Genomic DNA, 28,000 nt, shown 5'->3' on the forward strand with positions numbered 1-28,000 from the left:
AATAACCGATAATTTGTAGAGGTAAAATAAGTCATTAGAAGGTCAATTTAACAAGTTCAGGTACACACCCTAATTCCTAGCATGCTTTATCCATATTATTTTATACTCTATTAAATTTTCTCTTATTTACTATTTCACAATATAAATAAACTAAAAACCCCTACTGATTTTGTTTGACTGAATAGAAACTTGAACATTATAATATCATGCAGTCCTCGAGATCAGCAATCTAGGATTTCCCAATATTACTACTTTGGAAAATTAGTACACTTGATAATTCACGGATCAAAAAGCTTCATCTAGTCTTCCTCGGGAAGATATTAGAGGCAAGTCATATCTTCTACGTACATAGCATCAGCATCTTCCTCAGAAGTGCGTAGAATTCAGGCAAGAAGGATGGTAAGCAATTTGAGAAGGGGAGTGATCGATTCTGAAGCAGCACCCCAAAAATGACAAGCCCGTTTTTTGAAAATCTCCATCTAGAAGGGGACTATGGTCTGGGTATTGGTCTCTCTTTGTCGAGTTAGTAAAATTCTAAGGTTGATCCTCCATAGTTAGAGAAGGGGCGACAAGAATAAGTTTTCCATCTCCAAAGGCAGCTGAGGTAGCCCTAGAAATAGAGGAAGCAATGAGAATTATAGGAGGAGGAGTAGCAGTTCGAGCGGGGGGACGGGATTGGCACCTTGATAAGTAGCAATGATGTAGACGTTCTACAAAGAGTCCATTTTATCTGCCAATACAAGCACCACATGTTAAAATAAACCAAAGAATTCATCCTCGCCAAAAATCTCTTTCCTCTCCAGATGATCGACTGCACTCATAGTAATACGGGTGTAAAAAAATTTCTTCATCTAGTAGAAAGATGACACTTTACTAGGATCAAACCTTTCTTCATAATTGGGGCCTTAGTATAGAGACTTTAGGTCCCTCGTCATCATAACTTCTTCAGCAATTAGGGAATTCAGTTGGATGTTATATGCATGAGGCTCAGGATGAAAATGAGGCCAAGCCCAATGTTTTTCAAGAGTGAGAAAACTCGTCAGGGATAGAGCAGAAATCAATTTAGCATCCTGAGTGTAGGGTCTCACCAACATGAAGCGCTAAAAAAATCACCTTAATCCTTTGTGAAAGGGCTGAATAATAGAGTAAGTTGACAAAGCGCAATAAGCCTCTGATACCGGATGTCATTTTGGAAAGTGTGTACAACTCGAAACAAAATGAAAAACAGTTGGGGAGAAGGCTTCCAAGACCTAAACTCGACCCAAAATTGGAATACCTTCAAATAAGCCCAGGAACTCGACTAGAGTTGAGAGGGGGAAATGTTTGTACTTTAACACCTCCACCTCAATTTCAGATAGAGGCGACAACAAAATTACTCTGTAAAATAGACACTCATAAAAGGGGACTGATCATCCTTCAAAGGCGATGCATGTCCTTTTTCCCGATTTACCAAAAGGACGACCGGCCGCGATGTTGGTCGTACTTACGACTGCCTGAGTACTTAAAATGGAAGGGAATCCACTATTTCGGAATCCACCTAGTATCTGGTCGTGTTGGTCAGCTCCACTAATGTAACCTCTTTTTGGGATAGTTCATCGACCTTAAAGGTTTCAAAGGGTTTAAGTCTGCAAACTTCATTCGATCAACTCTCATGCTTCAGATGGTCCTTGATGTTGGCATCATTAAGGCCTCGATTGTAGGGTTTTCGATAAGCCTGAATATATTATTTTGCATCCTCCTTGTTCATAATGGTAGCATGCATTTCCGAAGTCAACAAAGCATACGAACTTGAAGTTCCTGCAGTTTGGGACGAAGTGGGCACAGAAACGAATGCGTGATCACCTTCAACGTCGTCATTAGAAAAGAGAGTGTTGAAAGAAGAATCCTTAGAGGAAGCTACCTCATATAAAGAACCACTAGATAACCTCTCTAAATCAGAATAATCAGTTATAGATATGACCTCATGGGCCTGTTGATTATGGGTCAAATGGGAAGAGTTTGAATCACAAGATACTCCCACCATAACTACGAGAGACTAATCACTCTCAGAATCACTAGGAAAACTAATGAGATTATCTATCATGTTGATTAAGATAAAGAAAATGCAAAAGTTATGAAAAGCTTGAGGTAAGAAGGATACTTGATAAAGCAGAGATTGTTGAGAAAGTGGAGTTTAATAGGGATGGGTGAAAGTTTTGTTCAAGGGAAAATAATCACTCTAGTAAATACTCTTAGGAAAGAAGAGAGAAATGCACTCACAAATAAAAAATGACTCTCAAAGATTGTGAAAAATTCCCTTAACACTCGAAAACTCTTTATATATATATATATATATATATATATATATATATATATATATATATATATATATATATATATATATATATATATATATATATATATATATATATATCTGTGTGTGTGTGTGCGTGCGTGCGTGCGTGCGTGCGTGTGTGTGTGTGTGTGTGGGTGTGTGTGGGTGCGTGCGTGCGTGCGTGCGTGCCTGCTTGCGTGCGTGCGTGCGTGCCTGCGTGCGTGCGTGCGTGCGTGCGTGGGTGCGTGCGTGTGTGTGTGTGTGTGTGAAGGCAAGTTACGAATCAGATCAGCGCATGTAGGAGGTTATTAGATCTACGAAAGGTTTTTTCCTAAGGAATGTAGACAAGCTCAATTATTCTATAAGAAACCGGCAATGCCCTAAGCATTTAATGCGCTTGTTCATAGGGATGTCAATAGGCAGAGTTTGGGTAGGGTACTATAGTACCCGTCTACATAGTCGCGGTTTGAAAAAATTCATGTACCCGAGTCCATACACATGTGGGCACCAACATTTGTATCCATACTCATATTTTATGGGTACCTAAGTACTCATATCCATACTCGCTTACCTGCATTTCTAATAAAAATTATGAATCAATTATAATTTATCATGTCATTTTTTAAATTTTTAACAATATTTTAAAAAAATCAAGAATGTTACTTTTGAGTTAAGAAATTAACAAACACTTATATTAAAATGCATATTAATTTAATAGTTATGTATTTAATAAAATTGAGAAGCATGTGTATATAATAATAAAAATATAAATATATATTGTGTGGGTATGGGGCGGGGTGAGTACTAGGGTACCCGTACCCGTGTCCATACTCGCTTATTTTAGTGGATAATTGTCTGTATTTATTTTGTTAGTTTTACCCTATCATTGTGGGTAATTTTGGTGGGTACCTACTAGAGATTAGTCTAACTGTGATCCCTACTTGTCCCTATACTTATGGAATTGATCCAAGGCATTTCCACTTTTATTCAAAAATGAACATCATTCTTAAAGGTCGATCGCGGATTTGAAGACTTCTCCGATTAATCCTTGCCTAGCAATCCTTAGGGTTAACTGTTTTGTGCTGACCAAAGATTTAAGGCCAAAGCCCAAACCGAGACGAGCCCAATACAAACAATCAAATATATAAAAACTAACACACATTATATTTCAAATACATTTTTTCTGATCTCCATCTTCTAGTATACTTATATTGAATTCTAAACTTATTTGTAGACCCACCATTCACCACCACAGTCGAGATTAGATTCACCAATTAAGAATTCCTGACCATCAATACACACCAATGTGTCTTTTGTATGATATTAAAAATTAGTATTAGGAAAGATAAAGTTAGTTTGATGACAATAATGTGAGAATTAGTGATTTATTCCTTTCCCTCCTTAAACTCTATTTCCCATCACACCCAAACACTGAAAAACTCTCAACTTTTCCTTTCTATTATTTTCACCGTTTCTCTTTCGATCCAAACGAAACAAATCAAAACGCAGTTCAACCTTCTCCGGTTCCCTACGAAGAAACGAACAAAGACGAAAAAAAATCGCCGGTAACACCAAACAATCGCAAGAACTTGTGTTACGAAAATTCGAATGCTGCTTTGTAGAACCAGAAATGCTGTTTTCAAACCCAGTCTTTCCTCTCTTCTTCATTTCTACTCTTCATATTCCAAGAAAAACAAAACTAACCCTAATTTCACAAACCCTAAAACCCTTTCCCCCCAATCACTTCAACCCAATTCCTCCAAAGCTTCAATTCCGCGTCTTTTACCTAATACAACGCTTTACTCATTGCTCACTGACCTCGTTTCTTGCCCCACTGACACTGCCATTGACAGTGTTTTGGATTCTTACAAAGGAGAATTAACCTCCAACCTCGTGCTTGGTGTCTTGATGAGTTACAATCACTTGGGTAGAACCAAAACTTTGAAATTTTTCTCATGGGCTGGGGAAAAAATGGATTTTCAATTTGATGATGCTGTGATTGAGTACATGGTTGATTTCTTTGGTAGAAGGAAACTCTTTGATGATATTAAGTGTTTGTTAATGACAATTGTTGCTCGTAAGGGTCAAGTTTCGTTTAAGGCGTTGTCTATTTGTATAAGGTTTTTGGGTAGAGAAGGGAGAATCAATGAAGCATTGTCATTGTTTGATGAAATGGAAAGTGTGTTTGGGTGTAAACCTGATAATCTTGTGTGTAACAATGTGCTTTATGTGTTGTGTAAGAAGCAATCTTCTGTGGAGATGATTGAGCTTGCACTTTCGATTTTTGATAAGATTGAATCTCCTGATACTTATTCTTGTAGTAATATGATTGTTGGTTTGTGTAGACTTGGTAGATTCGATGCAGCTCTTGAGATTTTTTACAAAATGGATAAGGTTGGTGTGCATCCAACTCGTTCTGCGATGAATGTTCTTATTGGGGAGCTTTGTTTGTTGAGTTCAAAAGAAGGGTCTGTTGAGAAAGTTAAAGTGACGAATACCCGTAGACCGTATAATATTTTAGTTCCTAACATGGGAGGAAATCGGGCTGCAATTCAGCCTGCTGTTGAAGTGTTTTTCACAGCTGTTAATTCTGGCTTGTTGCCTAGTACTTTTGTTGTGTTTAGGCTTATGTCTGAGCTTTGTCGCTTAGGTAACACCGAAGAAGCCATTAAAGTGTTGAAGATTGTTGAGGAAAGAAAGCTAACTTGTGTTCAAGAGGGATACTCAATTGTTATGAAGGCGTTGTGTGATCATCGCAGAGTGGAGGAAGCCGGTAATTTGTTTGGGAGAATGTTGGAGACCGGCTTAAAGCCGAAGTTAGTTGTTTACAATTCTGTTATATCGATGTTGTGCAAATTAGGAGATTTAGACAACGCGCACGGTGTGTTTGAAATCATGAACAAGAATAGATGTTTTCCAGATAGTTTAACTTACATTGCTTTAATCCATGCTCATTGCGAATTTAAGAATTGGAAATTTGCTTATGAATTGTTAGTGGAAATGTTGGGATTGGGATGGATTCCACATTTTCATACTTACAATTTGGTAGATAGTCTTTTGAGAGAACATGATCAATTGAATTTATGCCTTAAATTGGAAAGAAAATTGGAGAATCAGAAGTTGCTGAAGATGTGCAAGGAAGGTCAACTAGATGATGCTTATGAGAAAGTAAAATCAATGCTTGAAAAGGGTGTTTATTTATCAGCTTATGCTAGAGACACATTTAAGCTTGAGTTTCAAAAGAGTGGCAAGTTAGAAATAGCACATGAGTTACTGGAAAATACTCAAAGAGTTTAGGAGAATCAGGAGATGGTTAACAGAAGTTATAATTAGTTATAGAACACAAATTTCTTTGTTGTTGTAACAATTTTGGGTTTTTAGTTGATATTTTTGTGTTGTAATATTTTAACATAATTGTTCTCCTGGTAAAAAAGCATATAATTTTTTTTAACATTATGATCTAGAGAATAAATACTCGATGAACTAGCAGAGACAGGAGAACTCATGGGACTAGGGGCATACAACTGTGACATGAGTTATGAATTTGTCCATATGAACAGTTACTCATGCTAAGGGTCTCTCCACTAATATCTTTGGTTTCTCGGGTTAGAAACAATATCTTCAATTTCTTCAAAGCAAAATTTGAGACCTTTCCCACCTATTCTACATTTTTTCTGGATTAATACTCAATTTGCCTATGCTATTTGGAGCGAATTTGAAAGAAAAAAAATTCATGTAAAAAAAGACAGATTTTCCTTGTAGCTTAAAGATTCTTTCTTTTTGGTTCTCCACTCAAACTAGTCACAGATTTTGATGACAGAACTTTGACATATTAGATTTTTTAACTTTTAAAAAAAATACAAATGACATCTTTAAGACAAATATTTATACATGTAGCAATTAATTTTATAAGCATAAATAAATATTATACGTTTTGGATCGAAACTAGAATCATGTGAATTGAGATGGTGGACTCCCAATACAGTGTTGTCGTCTCATGTGCGGTTGAACGCAGGGTGAATCAGTAAGGTTAGCTCTTCAACGTCCAAGTCAGTGAATGAGTTTAAAAAAGGTGTAGAGTGAAATATGAATAATGTGTGTACCTTGAGTCTTACACTTGTAGAAACATATATACATTTGGACCTGGTAGCCATTGGGCTTTCTTCGAAATAATAGACGAGCCTCTCTTGTTGGGCCTTTGGTCGACCCTGAATAATTGTTCCCAAGACTTGCTTTGATATGTTGAACAAGAAGTCTTTTTGGATTCGTGTCGACCGTACAATGCTGAGTTGAGTGTGAACCATAATTGATGGGTCCAACCACTAGGGAGTAAGGAACAAGCGCATTAAATATTTTTCTCATTGTTGGGATATTTCACATGGATTTTAAACACGTAGCTCTAGGTTAGCAAGTTAGGGTGTGACATTTTCCCTAGGATGTTTGAGTGCACTTGAGTGTCATGGCATTCCCAATGTGCGACCTGACTATTGTTTTTCGTCTTCTAATTTTCTGTTCATCTGGACTCGTGCTTGCTTGATTCACCCTTTCCTATATAAAGGTCACTTGGATTTCTAAATGGGCTTTCACTCTCATTACTAATTGAAGCATACTTGGTCTTTGAGAAACCACGCTTTCTTTTTCAAACTTCAGGCAATCCCTGATTACAGTGCCACATTTCCCCATCGGAGCGGTGTATCCTATGAGTTGCTTCTAAGCTTTCGCTTCCCTTGTTTGTCTTCGCTTCATTGACTAACCTTCATTTTAGGTACCATTTTCAACCCTTAACTCATATTTCATACTTTCCATTTCTTCATCTTTGCAATGGCTTATACGAATGACCAACCTGTTAATTTGGGAAGTAGTTCTATTGATGGTGATCTTCCATCATCTGTGAGGGAGGACCCCAAATGATTTAAATACTTTTCCTCGGGCGTATATTCGTCTTGATTTGGGTCCTATGGCTATTTTTGTTTGCTCTGATTCTAATAGGGCTTCCAGTAAATCCATATTTGGGGAGGATCTTTTGATGAGTATTCCAAAAAAAAATCTAATGAGACAATTGGGAAACTCGTTGATGGTGTAAGGGGAAAGGTTCTTAGTCCTTGCTTTAATGATGTCAAACCTTTTAGTACCTCATACTGTGTACTTTGGACGGTGTCATCATATCATAGAGTGCATTCATTCTTTAACATGCTCAAAGTATCAATTCAATGTGTCTATGCATATAGGAGCATCTCATCTATGTCAATATTGCACTTGGTCATTGTTGGTACCTTAGGTCCATAAGAGAATGGTTTGGATTGACCAAAATACATCTTACAAACACATTTTTAACCATTTAAAATCTTTGAGTCGACTCATGCTTTGGAGCGGTCGACTCATTCATGCATGTCATTTTATTTGTAACTCAAGGGTCTGATCAGGTCGACTCATTTCTGGAAAAACAAGATGAGTCGACACATCGCCTTGTTGCGGTCGACTCATAACCTGTTTTATTTGAATTATGTTGTTGCGGATCTGAACAGGTCGAGTCCCTAGTGTGACAGGTCGAGTGGTCGCTGATTTCACTCTTTTTTTTGTGTATTTTTGTTAAAAGTTCTTATGTGTTTTTCACTTGGTTCATACATCATATATATATTCTTGAGTCTCATTTTCATTTTTCTAAAAAAAGAAAAGTGAAAGATATACACTAAAGTTCCTCTTCATCTTCATTCTTCATTGCATGTTTCAACAACTACACATAACAATTTTTGTTGATCATAGTGCGTTGTTATGGTGATAACCTCCAAATAGAATTGTGTATCTTGGTTTTGGTAGAGGTTTTTAATGGGTTTTTCTTGAATAAAATATTAGGGTTTTGTCCTCCAAGATTTGGTTTTTTTTGCACAAATATTTGCTTCATAGATTCAACTGAGTGAAAGGTTTGAAGAACGGGGGGTTCATTCGAACGAGTAACGGTAACCAGAGGATTGTGAAGAAAGGTTTGGGTTCAAGCGTGTTGTGATCGAAATCAGTCGAGATAGAATTTTAGAGAACTTGGAGTCCTTGTAATAAGGTAGCTACAATCGGAGGTTTGTTCGGAACGTTTGAAGCACTTGGTTCAACTCGAACCAAGAGGAGAGAAGTGAATAGGATCTACAACAACACTTAGGTTTGCTTTGTGGTGATTATTTTTTCTCTTATATAAACTTTGCAATTTATAATAAATATTACAATTCTAGTTTTAGAATTGGGGGCAGACGTACCCGAAGCAAGGACGAAAGGGGAACTGCCTAAACAAATTTTGTGTTGTTCTCTCTTTCTCTAACTCTTTAATTTCTGCATAAACTGAATCTTATGTGAAACTAATTGGTAACTTAATCTCGCTTAATTGTTGTGCATTAAAGTTGTTTGATAAGTTGTTGCAATCAATTTTAGTGAAATTAAGACTTGGTGTAGTGTGCACACCAAGTATTTGCTAAAATTAACTTCACACAAGTTTATCAATATTTTGCTTGTTTTCTCATTGTTTTAATTCATCATTGGTGGTAGCTATATCAAGGATTTGTGTATCTGATCGATTGATTAAGATTGTTGTTGATTAGTTTTATCTTAGTCATTCCATTAGGTTTCATGCATATCCGATCTTTCCAGTAACGGATCGTTTAGACGACCGTGGTCTAGGTAGCTTTCACTACCTTTAAAAATAATTTTAAAAAGCGCAAAATTTTTAAATACATGATCTATTCAACCCCCCTCCTTCTAGATCGGTACTATCGTCTAACAAGTGGTATCACGAGCACCGGTTCATCTAGTGCTTCACATATAACTTTTTAGAAAATGGATAATGATTCTAAAGGGGCGTATAATAGAGCGCCTATTTTCACTGGTGAAAACTACAATTATTGGAAAGATTGTATGCGTATTCATATTAACTCTGTTGATAGGAAGGTATGGAAAGTCATCCAAGATGGTCCTATGGAAATAACTGTGACCAATGCGGATGGTGTTGTTATACCTAAACCTGAAGCACAGTGAAATGAAAAGGATGAGAAAAAGTACAACTACGATTGGAAATCCATGAATATGATCATCGTCGCCTTAGGTGTTGATGAGTATTACAGGTTTTCCCATTGTACTAGTGCTAAAGCTATGTGAGACTCATTGCGAATTACCCATGAGGGAACCAATGATGTCAAACTAGCTAGAATCAACACTTTGACTCAAGAATTTGACCTTTTCCATATGAAGGATGGTGAAACCATTGCTGATATGCAAAAGAGATTTTCTCATCTAATCAATCAGTTAAATGCTCTTGATAAAACTATCCTTAATGATGTTGCTACTAACAAAATCTTAAGATGTCTTAATAGGGAATGGTAACCAAGGTCACCGCGATTAAGGAAGCCAATGATCTAAGAACATTGGACATGACAACATTGTTTGGTAATCTTCAAGAGCATGAGCAATAGCTCATAAACCTTGAGAAACATGAGAAGAGTCAAAAGAAGGAAAAGAATGAGAAAGCAAAGGACACCGAAAAGAAGTTTATCTCTTTAAAGGCTTCAAGTTCTAAGTCATCCACCAATGATACGTGTGAGAGTGAATCAAGTGATGATGATAAAGATTCGAATGAAGACATGGGGTTGTTTGTAAGAAGGTATAACCAATACCTTAGAAAGAATGAAGTTCAACATTCAGATAAAAATCTAGTCAACTATAGAAGACAATCACAATTCTCAAATCAAGAAGAAAGTAAGACAACTAAGTTAAGAGGCTCATGTTACAATTGCAGAAAGGTCGATCACTATAAGCGATATTATCCATTATTGAAGAAATACAAAGGAAAAGAAAAACGTCACAAGAAATCTAGCAAAGCTAGAAGAGCATACATTGCATGGGAGAGTGATAGTGAGCCCTCAAACAATGGTAACTCAAGCGATGAAGAAGAAAATGTAAATTTTTGTCTTATGGATCATCAAAAGAAGAAAAAGAATGTATGTTATTCTAAATATGATCATGTTGATAAAATGTCTTATTTTGATTTGCAAAAAGCCTTTAGTACTCTACACAATGAGGCCAAGGAAGCTCTTAAACGCTTAGCCTCAAATAAGAAGATTTTCTAGTATTTAGAAAAGAAGGTTTCTGATTCGGAAAAGGAATTGGAAACTCTTAAGAAATCTATGATAGAGGCTACTAAATGAAAAACTGAAGATGATATGTGATTTTGGTTTAGATGGTCTGGATGTGAAACTTGTCACATTTGGCAAAGAGAGGTTAGAACTCTTCAAGCTAAAATAGACAATGCTTTACAACCTAAAGTTACCTTTGCTATTGATCAATCACATTTTAGAAGTAACATGAATAATCCTTATCAAAAATACACTTATGTGGTAAAAAATCAAGTTAGCAAAAGTAACTCTCATCCAAACTTAAATTGTTTATATTGTTGCAAGAGGGGACACACTATTGCTAAATGCCAATTTAGGAGATTTTTGATTCCTAAAGGCATTTTCCAATGGTTGCCCAAATGAAACCAAAGTTTCACTCACACACAAGGACCCAATGAAAATTGGGTACCTTCTTCCCTTGTTTAATTTGTAAGTGGAATATCGTGAGACTACAGAGAGAATATGGTTTCTCGATAGTGGATGCTCAAGACATATGACGGGTGACATTTCCTTATTCTTTGACTTTGTGGCTAAGAAGAAAGGATTTGTAACCTATGATGATAATAACAAGGGAGGTATACTCGAAAAAGGTAGTGTAGGTAATCCCTCTTCTACTACTATCTCAGACGTCCTTTTAGTTGAAGGCCTTAAGCACGATCTTATTAACATTAGCCAATTATGCGAAAAAGGATATAAGGTATCATTTTCAAAAGATTATTGTATGATTGAACATAATGATAAAAAGAATGATATGTTTAAGGACTTAAGGATAAATAACGTATACGTGCTTAACTTGAATGAAGTATCTTTGACTAGCGATAAATGTCTTGTCTCCATGAGTGAAGACTCTTGGCTTTGGCATAGGTGATTAGCGCATGTCAACTTTGACTTGCTAAATAAAGTAGTTGCAAAAGATTTAGTAGTTGGTCTACCCAAAATCAAATTTTCAAAAGATCACTTATGTGATGCGTGCCAAATGGGAAAGCAAACAATGATCTCTTTTAAATCTAAAAACATTGTCTCTACAACGAGACCCCTTGAACTTCTCCATATGGACCTTTTTGGGTCATCTAGAATTAAAAGTCTAGGTGGAAACTACTATGGTTTTGTTATTGTAGATGACTACTCTAGATTTTGTTTGACCATTTTCTTAGCAAGTAAAAGTGACACTTTTTCCGCTTTTGAAAAGTTTGCCAAGATTTCTCAAAACAAATTGAACACTAGCATAGTTACTATCCGAAGTGATCATGGAGGTGAATTTGAAAACCACCTCTTTGAGGAATTTTTTAAAACAAATGGCATTGATCATAATTTTTCCACTCCAAGAACTCCATAATAAAATGGAGTAGTGGAATGTAAAAACCGAGTTTTAGAAGAGCTTGGAAGGACTATGATCAATGAAAATTGCCTTCCTAAATATTTTTGGACCGATGTCATAAATACGGCTTATTATGTCTTGAATAGGATACTCAGTCGTCCTATTCTCAACAAAACTCCTTATGAATTGTTAAAAGGAAGGAAACCTAAAGTTTCACATCTTCGTGTCTTTGGATGTAAATTCTTTGTGTTGAATAATGGTAAAGAAAACCTTGGTAAATTTGACTCAAAAGCCGATGAAGGTATATTTCTCGGATACTCTCAATCTAGTAAAGCATATAGGGTATACAACAAACGGTTACGTATCGTTGAAGAATCCGTGCATGTTTCCTTTGATGAATCTTATCTGAAAATTGTCAGAGAAAGTATTTTTGTTGATGGTGTTGGTGTTCCTTCGGAAAACATAATAAAAGATCAAGAAGAAAAGAGTGTTGAACCCAATCCGGAAAAAGTTGAGGAGGAGCCGAATCATGTACCTGAAAAGAAAGAGGAGGATCATCCAATTAATAACAATGGTCTTCCTTTGGAATGAAAATCTTCTAAGGATCATCCCATCGATAATATTCTAGGATATATCTCAAAAGGAGTCACCAGACGGTCAAAGATAAGTAACTTTTGTTACCATTTCACTTTTGTCTCTCAAATTGAGCCTAAAAACTCCAAAGACGCATTACTCAATGAACATTGGTTTTTAGCAATGCAAGAGGAACTTAATCAGTTCAAGAGAAATGAGGTGTGGGATCTTTTCCCCCCTCCGCGAGGTTATCGAGTAATTGGTACTAAATGGGTGTTTAGGAATAAGTTAGACGAAAACAGAGTTATAACTCGCAACAAGGCTCGCCTTGTTGCTCAAGGGTATAACCAAGAGGAAGGCATCGATAATGAGGAGACTTATGCTCCGGTCGCCTGACTCGAGGCTATACGCCTTTTGCTTTCCTATGCTTGTTCTCAAAACTTCAAATTATTTCAAATGGATGTTAAGAGTGATTTTCTAAATGTATACATTAATGAAGAGGTTTATGTATCTCAACCTCCCGGTTTTGAAAACTATGAGCATCCTAACTATGTTTATAAGCTTAAGCGTGCTTTGTACGGTCTCAAACAAGCCCCAAGAGCTTGGTACGAGCGTCTTAGCAAGTTTATAATAGAAGAAGGATTATCAAAAGGGAAGGTTGATACAACCCTTTTTATTAAGCGTCAAGGAAAACACTCTATTTTAGTTCAAGTTTATGTAGATAACATTATTTTTGGATCTACTAACATAAATTTGGTCAAGGAATTCTCTAAGTCGATGCAGGGAGAATTTGAAATGAGCATGATGGGGGAGTTAAATTACTTCCTCACACTTCAAATCAAGCAACTTGAAGAAGGAACTTTTGTGAGCCAAACAAAGTACTACAGTGAGTTACTCAAGCGCTTTGATATGGCAAACTCCAAAGTAATCGACACTTCAATGCCTACTACGGTAAATATGGACCGGGATGAAAATGGTAACGCTGTATATATAAAAAGGTATAGAGGTATGATAGGTTCCCTCCTCTATCTTACCGCATCTCGTCCAGATATTATGTTTAGTGTATGTATGTGTGCTAAGTATCAATTGTGTCCCAAAGAATCACACTTAAAGTTTGTCAAGCGCATACTTAGATACCTCATTGGTACTTCAAAGTATGGGCTTTGGTTTTCTAAGGGAAGTGATTGTTCTTTGGTTGGTTACTCTAATTCTGACTTTGCTGGTTGCAAATCGGATAGGAAAAGCACTAGTGGTACTTGTCATTTTTATTCAAATTCCTTAGTGAGTTGGCACAACAAAAAGAAAGTTTATGTTGCTTTGTCAACAACCAAGGTGGAATACATTGCAGCCGGTAGTTAACGATGATGTTTGGAAATCTCTGTTTGAAATTTCTCCATTATCGTCTCTTGATGATCTTAAGATAATCGATACTGTATTTGCTCCAAACTATGAGTTCAAGTCCGCCTTAAACTCAATGCTGAAGAGACCATATTCTGACAATGTTGTCGCGAGTAACTTGTTCCCTACTAGTGTGACTACTGGGCTTTTAAAGCATGTCGACAAGATCTTACATTGGGTTGTTTCACATGTTATCCGCCCTAAGAAGGGAGGTTACTCCAGAGTTGACAAGGCGGAAGTACACTTGATTTATGTGTTGAAACATAAGCTAAAGGTTAACTGGCCATACTACATTGCAAGCAGGATTTTTGCCATAAAGGAGTCAGGTCGTGGCACCGCTCTTTACTATCCTTCATTTATTCAAAGTATTCTCAATCGGGCTGAAGTTTTTGTTGCAGGAATTCAATACACCTTTGTGCCTACTAATAAAGAACTCTGTCAAAAAAATAACTAAGTTTAATGGGCTATATTTGGGATCTTATAGTGCAAGTATACAAGGTCCGAACTCAAGCTTCAAGTTCTAGCATTCAACATTTGGAAGATGATGATGATGATATTGATGATGAAAATGAAGAAGAGAATGATGATGATGATGATGATGATACTCACCCCATGGAGGATGATCAACAAGTTGTTGACCATGAAGATTGACTAGGTGCTACACCTGGACAAAATCCATCTGATAACCAAGGCTGAAGAGAATGGAAACACACTGGCTAGACCAGCCAACGATCTTCCTATATGCCTCCATCTCCTCCTCAATCTGATAATTCTGAAGTAATGGAACTATTGAGAAATATGAAAATTCATCAGTAAAATTTTTCAATACTTCAATAGGAGAGATTCACGGATTTGCAGGGTCAGCTTCAGATTCAAAGTAACAACTTTGCCTCTTTTGAAACTCTCTAAGAGGAATGGTACTTAGCCTTAAGGGGTCAGATTCAAACCCAAAGTGACAATTTTTAATTCAATTGCCTCCACAATTACGCAACAAATTGATATTATGGGTTCCAATCATCGCTCTCTCACCAGATCTTTCAATACTCTTAACCGGAACTTCATTGAATTCATTGACCTCTATGAACAAGACAGACCTCCACGTCACCCTTCTGTTTATAGAAGCAGAAATGACCCGTCACGGGAGAGAATACCTTAGAAGATTGATTCATTTAGCTTTTGTCCATGTAGTGCATTTCATCTTCTTCATGTTTGCATGTTATTGTGTTTAGTTTATTTGTCTTGAAACTTATGTTGAACAAATTTGGCCATGTAGTGTACTAAATTTCTTTTTCTAGTTCCTTGTCTTATTTATGATTATATTTCTTACATTAACTACATTTTATGTGAATGGTTATTGATGTTAATCTGTTGCAAAGTGGTTGATTACATGCTTATGAATATATTTTGATTCCGGTTGACCTTGTCGTTGCCTTTTGATGTTGTCAAAGGGGGAGAAGCAATGGAATCACAACTTATGATTATGATAGCAGTTTTTTTTTCAAAGGAATGCATAAAATCAGGGGGAGGATGTTGGTGTAAGCCCTAGAGGCCAATACTTTTGGTACTAGTATCGAATTATTTAAAGGCATTTTCTTTATTATGGTTGATTAATAAAGTCCCTAGAATAGATAGTCCGTTTAATGTATTAAGTGTGACTTAATCATGAGAAAACATTAAACATAAGGACACTATTCTTAAAGTATCCGTAGTCGAGCTTTAATGTGAAGTGGGATAACATTAAAGCATTAAGATTATTATGTTTGTAGACTGATGATCACATCTCATAGATCATGGATAAAGAGTTATCAAGTCTTAAACATAGGTATGAATATTAGGAGTAATATTTATACCGGATTGACCCACTATGAGAATACTATATAGAAAGTTATGCAAAAGTGTCATAAGTTATTCTCATGGTGATAATAGTGTATACCACTCTTCAACCTGAAACCACTATGGATCCTAGATATAGAGTCGAGTGCTTTGTTGCTGATCTAACGTTGTCCGTAACTGGATGACCATAAAGACAGTTGATGGGTACTCCACAAAGCATGCTGAGGGACATGAGTGTCCTAGATGGAATTTGCCCATCCTGCGTAACAGGATAAATGTCTATGGGCCCAATATTGAATTGGACAAGGGTGACACGGTCTATACCTTGTGTTCAATATAGACATAAGGGCAAAGGGGTAATTATACACATAATTATTATCACAGGAGGTTTTGTCAGATCACATGATATTTTCGTGACTTGGGTAGCAGTGATGTGTTGCTAGATACCGCTCACTGTTTATTATGTTAAATGCGTGATTTAACATAATTGCCAACGTCGCGAAAACCTATAGGGTCACACACAAAGGACGGATTGATGAGAGATAGAATAATTAAGGAACATCGTAAGGTACGGTGTACTTAAGTAGAATATGAAATATGGCAATGTACCAAATACTTAAGTGATTTTGGCATATTATGAGATATGAGCCAAAATGCACTTAAGTGGGCTTTTTGGCTTGAAGCCCACACAAGTGGTTCTATAAATAGAGCTCTTGTGCAGAAGCTTTGTATGGGAATACAACACAACTGAAGAGTTGGAATTTTGTATCTCTCTTTCTCTCACTCAAAGCCTTCATTCACAAACAGCTAGCACTGTGATTGAAGGAATCCGTTCGTGTGGACTGAGTAGAGACGTTGTCATCGTTCAACGTTCGTGATCGCCCCGTGGATCTGTATCAAAGGTTTTGACCATTATCAGAGATCTGCACCAAAGGTTTGAATCGCCACAAGAGGTAACGATTCTATCACTAATCATGCCCATTCGTAAGGATCACTAAATGGGGAAATTTTTAAATTCCGCTGCGCCTTGGATGGCTATTCTCCTACAGTGGTATCAGAGCCACTTACGAAACCATGAATCTGATAACTGTTTTTGTTCTGTAATAATATGATTAAAGACAGAATGAATCAAAGGTTAAATTGAGATCGATCAAGTTACATATATGTGATATATGTAACCCTGATGCAAAATACATTATATATGATATAGTGTTCTTGTTTCGTTCATTCAAACCCTCGATGATTGTTTTCCTTTGAGCGATCAATGGTCATTTGCTTCTTGATCCGACATTAGTATGGTGAAGCAATGACGTGTTGATCAATCATACTGAATTAACAATCGAGATGTGTTTGACGGTCTGAAATTGGTGCATCAGGGTTAGTGACGACACAAGGGTTGTGCTGTCAGAGAGTTATGCGATTGGGGTTTGATTGCACAAGAGTTGTGTGTTCTAAACACTTTTCCGAACAGTGTTAACCGGTTAACGCGTATGGTTAACCGGTTAACGCAATACGAAATAATTTTTTTTTTAATTTTCAAACAGTGTTAACCGGTTAACGCATATGGTTAACCGGTTAACGGAATGCGAAATAAATTTTTTGAGATTTTCAAACAGTGTTAACCGGTTAACGCATTTGGTTAACCGGTTAACGCAAGGCGGAAAACAGTTTTCCAAGACATTTTCAAACAGTGTTAACCGGTTAACGCATATGGTTAACCGGTTAACGCAAGGCAGAAAAGAATTTTAAAAAGTTTTCAAACAGTGTTAACCGATTAACGCATATGGTTAACCGGTTAACGCAAGGAAAAATTCACCCGCTCGGCTAGAAAAAGTGCTTTGAAGTATCAAGTGTTGATACGAAAAACGGCGTCAATTTTAAATGAATTGTTCATTAAAATTTTCGAGCTGACCGGGCAGCGGAACACCCGTTCCCGCTGTCCGGGCAGCGGACCCCCGGCTAACTCTGCGTAGTGTGATCGGTCGTCGAAATTTTAATTTGATTTTAATTAATTAAAGGAATTAATAATAATAATAATAAAGTGTTTATTATTGTCTTGTGGTGATCGGTTATGGCCTTAGTTTTCCTTTATTCTGCTTTGGATTTTAAAATACGACCTGCGTGTCGTGCCTCTCTCTTAATCTCCCAAATGTAACTTCTTTTCTCATCTCACTCCCTCGTATGTAAAACGAGTTTCTTTTATGTAATGCAATGACATGAAGAAAGCAAAGAAGTCAGTGCCAAAGGAGGACAACCTTGAAGATCTTGCTTGGAGAAGCTTAGATCGTTGTAGGTTAGCTTAGGTTCTCTCATTGGCTTGGGAGAACAATCGCGCTAGGGGCCATAACTGTTTCATTTTGTTTGTATGTATATTGATGCATGTGAATGTATGTTGATGCATGTGAGAGACGGTTTATATGATAAACGAGCCGGTGAGATCAAAAAAAATTGCAATTCCCTCAAAATTAAATATTAAGTTTATGCTTTCCAAGTTTTAACACTCATCAAGACTAGTATCGAATAATGTAGGTTTCGCCTACGCGAGGTGCATGTTCTATATTAGTAAGGTGCGATGGGATAATTGTAATATCCAACTGTTAAAACAATGGGTCAAACTTAACTAAACAAATTATAATAAGATTATATATATGTTTAGAAGCAAGAGTTGGGAATGATCCATATGATGGATTGGAATAAGGAGTTATTCACCCAACTGTAATTTTCGAGAGTTGTATGAGATACAATTGGAAGGAGTTCCTACCTAAATAACCTAGTTTTGTGTAATCCACCTACGCGGACTTAGAACGAAGTGAAATATGGATCTCGACCCACTAGAAAATCTTCCAACGGGATTTTCCGAATCAGATGATGAGGGTCATTTGTTTTGAGTAAAATAGTGGGAGCATATTTAATTAAAGGCCTAATTGAATATGTCAATGATACTTATATTTTCATTAATCCTTATGTGGATTACCATGACAGCAAACACCTCTAACAACATCATGCGATCAATCCTTGATAAGGAAAAATTGTCTGGGACAAGTTTTCTGGATTGGCACCGAAACCTGAGGATTGTCCTCAAACATGATAAAAAGTTGTATGTCTTGGAGACACATGTTCCTGAAGAGGAACCTCCTAGTTCTGCACCTAAGGCAGAAAGAGATGTTTATAAGAAACATGTCGATGATGCCAATGAAACTGCTTGTCTCATGCTGGCTACCATGAACTCAGAATTGCAAAAACAACATGAGAACATGTCAGAGTTCGATATGATCGAACACCTGAAGTTGCTCTATCAAAGAGCAAGCAAGGCATGAGAGGTTTGAAGTTTCAAAAGCCCTTTTTCAAAGCAAGTTAGCTGAGGGAGCCCCTGTACGTCCCCATGTACTCAAGATGATTGGGTATGTGGAAAACCTTGAGAGATTGGGTTTTCCCCTCGAAAAGGAACTTGCAACTGATTTGATCTTGCAATCGTTTCCAGATAGTTTCAGTCAATTTGTCCTAAATTTCAATATGATTGATATGGACAAATCTCTTCCTGAACTGCTCGCCATGTTAAGAACTGCCGAGCAGAATCTGAAGTCAAAAGGGAAGTCCATTCTGATGATCGGAAATGGAAAGAGACAGAACAAAAGGCCCACTAAGCAGAGTGATAAGGGGAAGGGCAAGGAAGTTGCCAATCCCAGACCCACTGCTGCTTTAAAGCCTAGTGGAGGCATAGCAAAAGAAGGCACTTGCTTCCATTGCGGTAAGACCGGACACTGGAAGAGGAACTGCCCAAAGTACCTGGAAGATAAGAAGAATGGAGTAGAGACTTCAACTTCAGGTATTTTTGTTATTAATTTATCTACTTCTGCATCATGGGTATTAGATACTGGATGCATTTCTCACATTTGTACAAATGTGCAGGAACTAAAAAGGAGTAGAGATTTGGCAAAAGGTAAAGTCGACCTACGAGTTGGCTATGGAGCAAAGGTTACTGCTTTAGCCGTAGGAACTTTTGTATTGACTTTACCTAGTGGTTTAATAATTCAGTTAGAGAACTGTTATTATGTACCTGCAATTAGCAGGAATATTATTTCCATTGCTTGTTTGGACAAGTTTGGTTTTTCATTTATAATAAAGAACAATTGTTGCTCAATTTATTTGAATGATATATTCTATACTACTGCACAAATGAACAATGGACTATATGTCCTTGATCTTGAAATCCCTATTAATAACATTAATACAAAAGGGTGAAACCTAACAAGTTAAAACCAACTAGGTAAGAATATTAAAACTCTTCGATCAGATCGAAGTGGTGAGTATTTAATCCTAGAGTTTGATGACCATCTGAAAGAGTGTGGGATCCTATCCCAACTTACTCCTCCTGGAACATCCCAATGGAAGGGTGTATCTGAGAGAAGAAATCGAACCCTGTTGGACATGGTCTGATCCATGATGAGTCACACCAATCTTCCAAACTCCTTTTGAGGACATACACCATTGACATCAGCTTACACACTTAACCGTGCTCCATCCAAAAGGTTGAAAAGACACCATATGAGATATGGAGTGGTAAGAGACCACATATGTCTTACATGAAGATTTGGGGTTGCGAAGTTTATGTGAAACGACAAATTTCAACTAAGCTTAAACCCAAATCTGACCAATGCTTATTTGTGGGGGTATCCTAAAAGAAACAAGAGGATATTACCTCTACAATCCTTCGGAGGGCAAAGTGTTTGTCGCTCGAACTGGAGTTTTCCTAGAAAAGGATTTTAATTCCAAAGGAACCAGTGGGAGGAAAGTAGAGCTTGAAGAAATTCAAGAGTCACAAAGCATCGATACACCTATGGAGGAATTAGAGCAGGAAACACAAGTAGTTGTGTAAGAGCAACCTGCTCAAGTAGAACAAGACCAACGTAGGTCAGGCAGGATACGTCACCTACCTGAGATATATGGATATCTGATCAAGGTGATGTATTACTCATGGATCAAGATGAGCCTGTGGCCTACTCATGGAATCTTCGCCTTTATGAAACAGTAAAACTGTATGGATTCATCAAGAACGAAGATGAGCCTTGTGTCTACAAGAAGGTTAGTGGGAGCATGATCGTATTCCTGGTATTATATGTAGGTGACATATTACTCATTGAAATCGATATCCTTACCCTGCAACAAGTAAAGTCTTGGTTGGGGAAATGCTTTTCTATGAAGGATCTGGGTGAAGCAGCCTATCAGAATCTATAGAGATAGATCACAAAGCTGCTTGGCCTAAGTCAGAGTACATACATAGACAAAGTGCTGAGACGCTTTAATATGAATGATTCCAATCTGGTTATGTGTTTTGCTTAAATGGTGGCACTGTGAGCTTGAAAAGTTCAACGCAAGATGCAGTTGCTGATTCTACAACTGAGGCCAAGTATATTGCTGCCTTAAGTGCAGCAAAGGAAGCTGTTTGGATAAATAAACTTGGCATAGTCCCTAGCATTGTGGATCCCATTGGTCTCTATTATGATAACAATGGTGTTATCGCACAAGCTAAGGAGCCTAGATCTCACCAACAATCCAAACACATACTTAGGCGTTGTGCGAAAATATGTAAAGTACCTACACTTGACAATATAGTTGACCCACTGACAAAGCCTCTTGCGCAGCAGAAGCATGATGGCTATACTAGATCAATGGGCATACGGGGTATGCCTGATTGGCTCTAGTGCTAGTGGGAGATTGTTGGTGTAAGCCCTAGAGGCCAATACTTTTGGTACTAGTATCGAATTATTTAAAGGCATTTTCTTTATTATGGTTGATTAATAAAGTCCCTAGAATAGATAGTCCGTTTAATGTATTAAGTGTGACTTAATCATGAGAAAACATTAAACATAAGGACACTATTCTTAAAGTATCCGTAGTCGAGCTTTAATGTGAAGTGGGATAACATTAAAGCATTAAGACTATTATGTTTGTAGACTGATGATCACATCTCATGGATCATGGATAAAGAGTTATCAAGTCTTAAACATAGGTATGAATATTAGGAGTAATATTTATACCGGATTGACCCGCTATGAGAATACTATATAGAAAGTTATGCAAAAGTGTCATAAGTTATTCTCATGGTGATAATAGTGTATACCACTCTTCGACCTGAAACCACTATGGATCCTAGATGTAGAGTCGAGTGCTTTGTTGCTGATCTAACATTGTCCGTAACTGGATGACCATAAAGACAGTTGATGGGTACTCCACAAAGCATGCTGAGGGACATGAGTGTCCTAGATGTAATTTGCCCATCCTGCGTAACAGGATAAATGTCTATGGGCCCAATATTGAACTAGACAAGGGTGACACGGTCTATACCTTGTGTTCAATATAGACATAAGGGCAAAGGGGTAATTATACACATAATTATTATCACAGGAGGTTTTGTCAGATCACATGAAATTTTCGTGACTTGGGTAGCAGTGATGTGTTGCTAGATACCGCTCACTGTTTATTATGTTAAATGCGTGATTTAATATAATTGCCAACGTCGTGAAAACCTATAGGGTCACACACAAAGGACGGATTGATGAGAGATAGAATAATTAAGGAACATCGTAAGGTACGGTGTACTTAAGTAGAATACGAAATATGGTAATGTACCAAATACTTAAGTGATTTTGGCATATTATGAGATATGAGCCAAAATGCACTTAAGTGGGCTTTTTGGCTTGAAGCCCACACAAGTGGTTCTATAAATAGAGCTCTTGTGCAAAAGCTTTGTATGGGAATACAACACAACTGAAGAGTTGGAATTTCGTATCTCTCTTTCTCTCACTCAAAGCCTTCATTCACAAACAGCTAGCACTGCGATTGAAGGAATCCGTTCGTGTGGACTGAGTAGAGACGTTGTCATCGTTCAACGTTCGTGATCGCCCCGTGGATCTGTATCAAAGGTTTTGACCATTATCAGAGATCTGCACCAAAGGTTTGAATCGCCACAAGAGGTAACGATTCTATCACTGATCATGCCCATTCGTAAGGATCACTAAATGGAGAAATTTTTAAATTCCGTTGCGCCTTGGATGGCTATTCTCCTACAGAGGATGTCTATCAAAGTACGCGATATATGAAAGATTGTGTCACGGTTTGCCATCATCAAAAAAGGGGGAGTATCTGAGGGCAAAGGTTCTTAGTCCTTGTTTTAATGATGTCAAACTTATTAGTAGCTCATACTGTGTACTTTGGACGGTGTCATCATATTGTAGAGTGCATTCATTCTTTAGCATGCTCAAAGTATCAATTCAATGTGTCTATGCATATAGGAGCATCTCATATAAGTCAATATTACACTTGATCATTGTTGGTACCTTAGGTCCATAAGAGAATGGTTTGGATTGAACAAAATACATCTTAAAAACTCATTTTTGACCATTTAAAATCTTTGAGCCAACTCATGCTTTGGAGCGGTCGACTCATTCATGCATGCCATTTTCTTTGTAACTCACGGGTCTGATCAGGTAGAGTCATAGGTCGACTCATTTCTGGAAAAACAAGATGAGTCAACTCATAGCCCTGTTGCGGTTGACTCATAACCTATTTTATTTGAATTGTGTTGCTGCGGGTCTGCAAAGGTCGAGTCCCTAGTGTGAACAGGTCGAGTGGTCGTTGATTTCACTCATTTTTCTGCTGTGTATTTTTGCTAAAAGTTCTGCTGTGTTTTTATCTTGGTCCATACATCATATATATATATATATATATATATATATATATATATATATATATATAATATATATATATATATATATATATATATATATATATATATATATTATATATATAGATATATATATATATATATATATATATATATTATATATATATATATAATATATATATATATATATATATATATATATATATATATATATATATATTATATATATATATATATATATATATATATATATATATATATATATATATATATATATATATATATATATATATATATATATATATATATATATATATATATCTTGAGTCTCATTTTCATTTTTGTAAAACAAGAAAATTGAAAGATATACACTAAAGTTCATCTTCATCTTCATTCTTCATTGCATGTTTCAACAACTACACATAACAATTTTTGTTGATCATAGTGCATTGTTGTGGTGATAACGACCAAATAGGATTGTCTATATTGGTTTGGGTAGAGGTTTTTAGTGGGTTTTCTTGAATAAAATCTTAGGGTTTTGTCCTCCAAGATTTGGAGTTTTTGCATAAATCTTTGCTTCATAGATTCAGCCGAGTGAAAGGTTTGAAGATTGGTGGGTTCATTCGAACGAGTAACGGTAACCGGATGATTGTGAAGAAAGATTTAGGGTCAAGCGTGTCGCGATCGAAATCAGCTGAGCTAGAGTTTTGGAGAACTTGGAGTTCTTGCAATAAGGTAGCTACATTCGGAGGTTTGTTCGGAATGTTTAAAGCACTTAACTCGAACCAAGGGGAGAGAAGTGAATAGGATCTACAACAACACTTAGGTTTTCTTGGTGGTGATTATTTCTTCTCTTGTATAAACTTTGCAATTGATAATAAATATCTCAATTCTAGTTTTAGAATTGGGGGAAGACGTACCCGAAGCGAGGACGAAAGAGGAACTGCCTAAATAAATTTGGTGTTGTTCTCTCTTTTTCTAACTCTTTAATTTTTGCATAAATTGAATCTTTTGTGAAACTAATTGGTAACATCATCTCGCTTAATTGTTCTGCATAAAGTTGTTTAATAAGTTCTTGCAATCACTTTGGTTGTAACTAAGGAAAATTTTTGCACAATCAATTCTAGTGAAATTAAGACTTGGTGTACGAAGAAGGGGGTGGGTTTATGTTGGATTCAACCCAGCTAGTTTTACTTGAAAAGAAACATGAAATTGATTAGTTACTTATTCAAGAAAAAAATGTACGGTAAACTAAATTTAGTGAGAAATATATCCAATTTAGACACAAAATATATGTCGTGATCAAATAGTATACACATTATATCGCTATGAAACCAGAAATGATACGGCGGCGCAGGTTGAACTTGCAAGGTTAGCACTCTGACGCCCAAGTTAGTTTAAGATTTAAGGCTAAACTTGCAAATTAAATTTTCTACCCATATCCGTTGTGGAAAAGATAATTTCGCAGTCAACATAACCTTTGACATAGCGTAGGATTCTCTTGACTGTTGACAAGTGAGACACCTTCGGTTTCACCATGAATCTACTTACAATACTGACACTAAACGCCAAGTTCGGTCGCGTATTGCACAAGTAATACAAGGATCCAATCAACCTTCTATATTGAATTAGATCAACATCTTGCTCATCCTAATTCTTAAACAACTGCATGCTTGGTTCAACTGGAGAAATGGCAGGATTGTGATGCTCCATTTCACATTTTTCAATATCTCAAGTGCATATCTCCTTTGGTGCATGAGCAATCCCATTTTGGACCTGTGGAACTCAATGGCAAGAAAATAAGTCATGAGACCAAGGTCCATCATCTCAAATTCCTCTATAAGTTCACTCTTGAACTTCAAAATGCATTCACCATTGCTGCATGTGATCAACAAATCATCTACATATAGACAAAGAATGATTGTTCCTTCACTTGCATTCGTCTTCACATATACTCCATGCTCTGATAGACATTTCTTGAAGCCAATATCCTATAGGAAACCATCAATTCTTTTATTCCAAGCGCTTGGAGCTTGCTTCAAACCATATAGCATTTTCCTCAACTTGTAGAATTTCAGCTCTTGGTCTCTCACAACAAAACCAAGGAGTTGTCCTACATATACCTCTTATTCAAGTGGTTCATTCAAAAACATTGATTTAACACCCATTTCATAGATAGGCCAATTGTGGTTATTTGCAATACCAATAACAAGCCTAATGGTTTCCATCATAGCAAACAGTGCAAATACCTCATCAAAGTATATGCCTTATCTTTGCAAAAATCCCTTAGCCACCAATCGAGCCTTATGCTTGATTATCTCACCCTTGGGATTTGCCTTTTCTTTGAACACCCATTTGACATCAATTGACTTCTTCCCTTTTGGTAGATCAACTAACTCCAAAGTATTATTTTTCTCAATGGATTCCAGCTCCTCTTTCATAGCACAAATCCACTTTGGACCACTTAAGGCCTCTTCCATATTAACGGGTTCAGATTAGACCATAAGCATAAAATGGACAAAATCACCATCATTATTAACCTCATTGTCACGAAACAACTCTCAATCTTGGAGTATCTAAGGCAAACCCCTTTGTCTTGTTGACCTTCTGACATTTCCTTCATTTTGAGCTTTTGACGACATGTCCTTCTATACTTCCTGCTTCCTCTGAATATGGAATTTTGAACCTATAAACGGTTATAGGATTATGGTAACCATTTATAGCCTGCATGTAACCGGTTACAGTCCGTTGGTAACCAGTTACATCCTATTGCAACTTCTTCATTTCATTGATTATAACATCCCGACTTATCACGATCCTCCTGTTTAAATCATCAAACAGTTTATAACCACCGGTAGAATGATATCCAACAAGTATCATCACCTATCCCTTGTCATCCAACTTCTTTTTAAGTTGACCCAGAACATGTCGGTACACAATGGAACCAAATACTTTCAAATGATTCAGATTTGGCTTGAACCCCGACCATTCTTCCTCCGATGTTACATTTTTTTAGCTTATTTGTGGGGCACATATTCAATAAATAGGCAGTTGTGGATACCGTTTCTCCCCATAGCTTCTTCAAAAAGTTCCTCCCTTTCAACATGTTTCTCACCATGTTCATGATCGATCAATTCTTCCTTTTGGCCACACAATTTTATTGTGCTTTATAGGGTAGTACTACCTCATGTACAATCCCTTCTTGATCATAAAAATTCCCAAAGTCATTTGATACATATTCTCCTCCACCATCCATTTTGAGCATTTTGAGCTTGTGACCACTTTGCCTTTCAACCATGGTCTTAAACTTCTCAAACACTTCGAATACCTCGTCTTTTCTCTTGATTAGGTATGTCCATATTTTTCTATTATGATCATCAATGAATGTGACAAAATACTTATTGCCACCAATGGAATCTACTTGCATCGACCCACACACATCTGAATACACCATCTCAGGGTGATTCTTGGTTCTCCGATCTACATCATTGTTGAATTTCCCTTTATGTTTCTTAGCTTGCACACATTCTTCACAAATTTCAGTTGGTATGTTGATCGATGGAAGCCCCGTTACCATTCTGTTCCTTTGCAAATCTTTGAGATCTCTAAAATTGATATGCCTAAGACGATGGTTCCACATCCACTCTTCACGACTTGTTGTAGTAGAAAGACATCTATGCTTCATAACCTTAAACTCAAACTTTAAGGTTCTATTGGCATCCATAGGCGCTTTAAGGACCAAAACTCCCTTTGTATCCAAAACTTGCAGCCCTTTATTTTCCATATGAATCTTATAACCCTTCTCAAGTAATTGGTTAATACTTAGAAGGTTGCATTTGATTCTCGCAATATACAATACATATTTGATTAAGTAATGTCCACCATCCATCCTCATGATCAAAACATCACTAATACCGCCGTCCATTAGAGTGGCGTCATCCACAAACTTTACTTTGTACTTCATGGCACAATTGATTTTGACAAGTCAATTCTTTATTCCCGTTATATGAGTTGAACAACCCGAGTCCAAATATAACTCTTCACTGTGTTGAACTCCTTTCGTACTCATCATGGCGTCTTCCTCTTCATGCAACCGGTCAATCGTATCATTCAACCGACCACAACCCAATTTTCAGCATTCTTTGAGCTACTGCAGCTGCTGTCCCGCGGTTGTTTGCTGCTACAATTCGCTTTTGTGACCATGACCAAGAGTGTATTATCTTCATCAAACTCTTATCCTTGTCTTCATCCTCTTGAGATTCCTTCTTGTTTGCATTGCATTCTTTCGTAAAATGACTGATCTATTGACACTTGTAGCATTGCTCCTTGCTCTTATCAAACCTCTTTCTTTCACCTCTAAAGTTGCATTGACCACCATGTTTATTGTATCTTCTCTCACCCCTTTGACAATTCGAATTCTTTCGAATTTTGGGACTCTTTTTCACCAAAATTCTGAAAATTCCCTTTGTTTTTCATGGGCTATTTTCCCTTCGATCTCTTGTCCTTCTCATTGAATCGAGCTTGCAAAGTGATCTTCACCTTTGCCTTATCGTTATTCCTCTCCTCCATCCTTTTCTCATGAGCCTCAAGAGAAATTTGTAGGTCCTCTTTGCTCATCGATGCAAGATTATTCGACTCCTCAATCACCACAACTATGTTGTTGAATCCTGGCGTTAAAGAATGCAAGATTTTAGTGACAACATATTGTTATGTAATTGTTTCTCCGTATG

General features: G+C 36.9%; 1 protein-coding gene across 1 annotated transcript; it reads left to right on the forward strand.

Annotated features, from left to right (window-relative positions):
* Positions 1 to 3,610: 3,610 nt before the first annotated feature.
* On the forward strand, positions 3,611 to 5,767 carry LOC127126857 (pentatricopeptide repeat-containing protein At5g65560). The gene has a single exon (XM_051055861.1). The coding sequence runs from the start codon at positions 3,923 to 3,925 to the stop codon at positions 5,609 to 5,611; it is 1,689 nt and encodes a 562-aa protein (XP_050911818.1). The 5' UTR covers positions 3,611 to 3,922; the 3' UTR covers positions 5,612 to 5,767.
* Positions 5,768 to 28,000: the final 22,233 nt, after the last annotated feature.

Source organism: Lathyrus oleraceus, chromosome 3, assembly GCF_024323335.1.
Source record: "Lathyrus oleraceus cultivar Zhongwan6 chromosome 3, CAAS_Psat_ZW6_1.0, whole genome shotgun sequence".
Classification (NCBI taxonomy): domain Eukaryota; kingdom Viridiplantae; phylum Streptophyta; class Magnoliopsida; order Fabales; family Fabaceae; genus Lathyrus; species Lathyrus oleraceus.

Excerpts from the sequence above, each read along its gene's own strand:
- LOC127126857 (XM_051055861.1), top strand. The coding sequence starts at position 3,923 with ATGCTGCTTTGTAGAACCAGAAATGCTGTTTTCAAACCCAGTCTTTCC.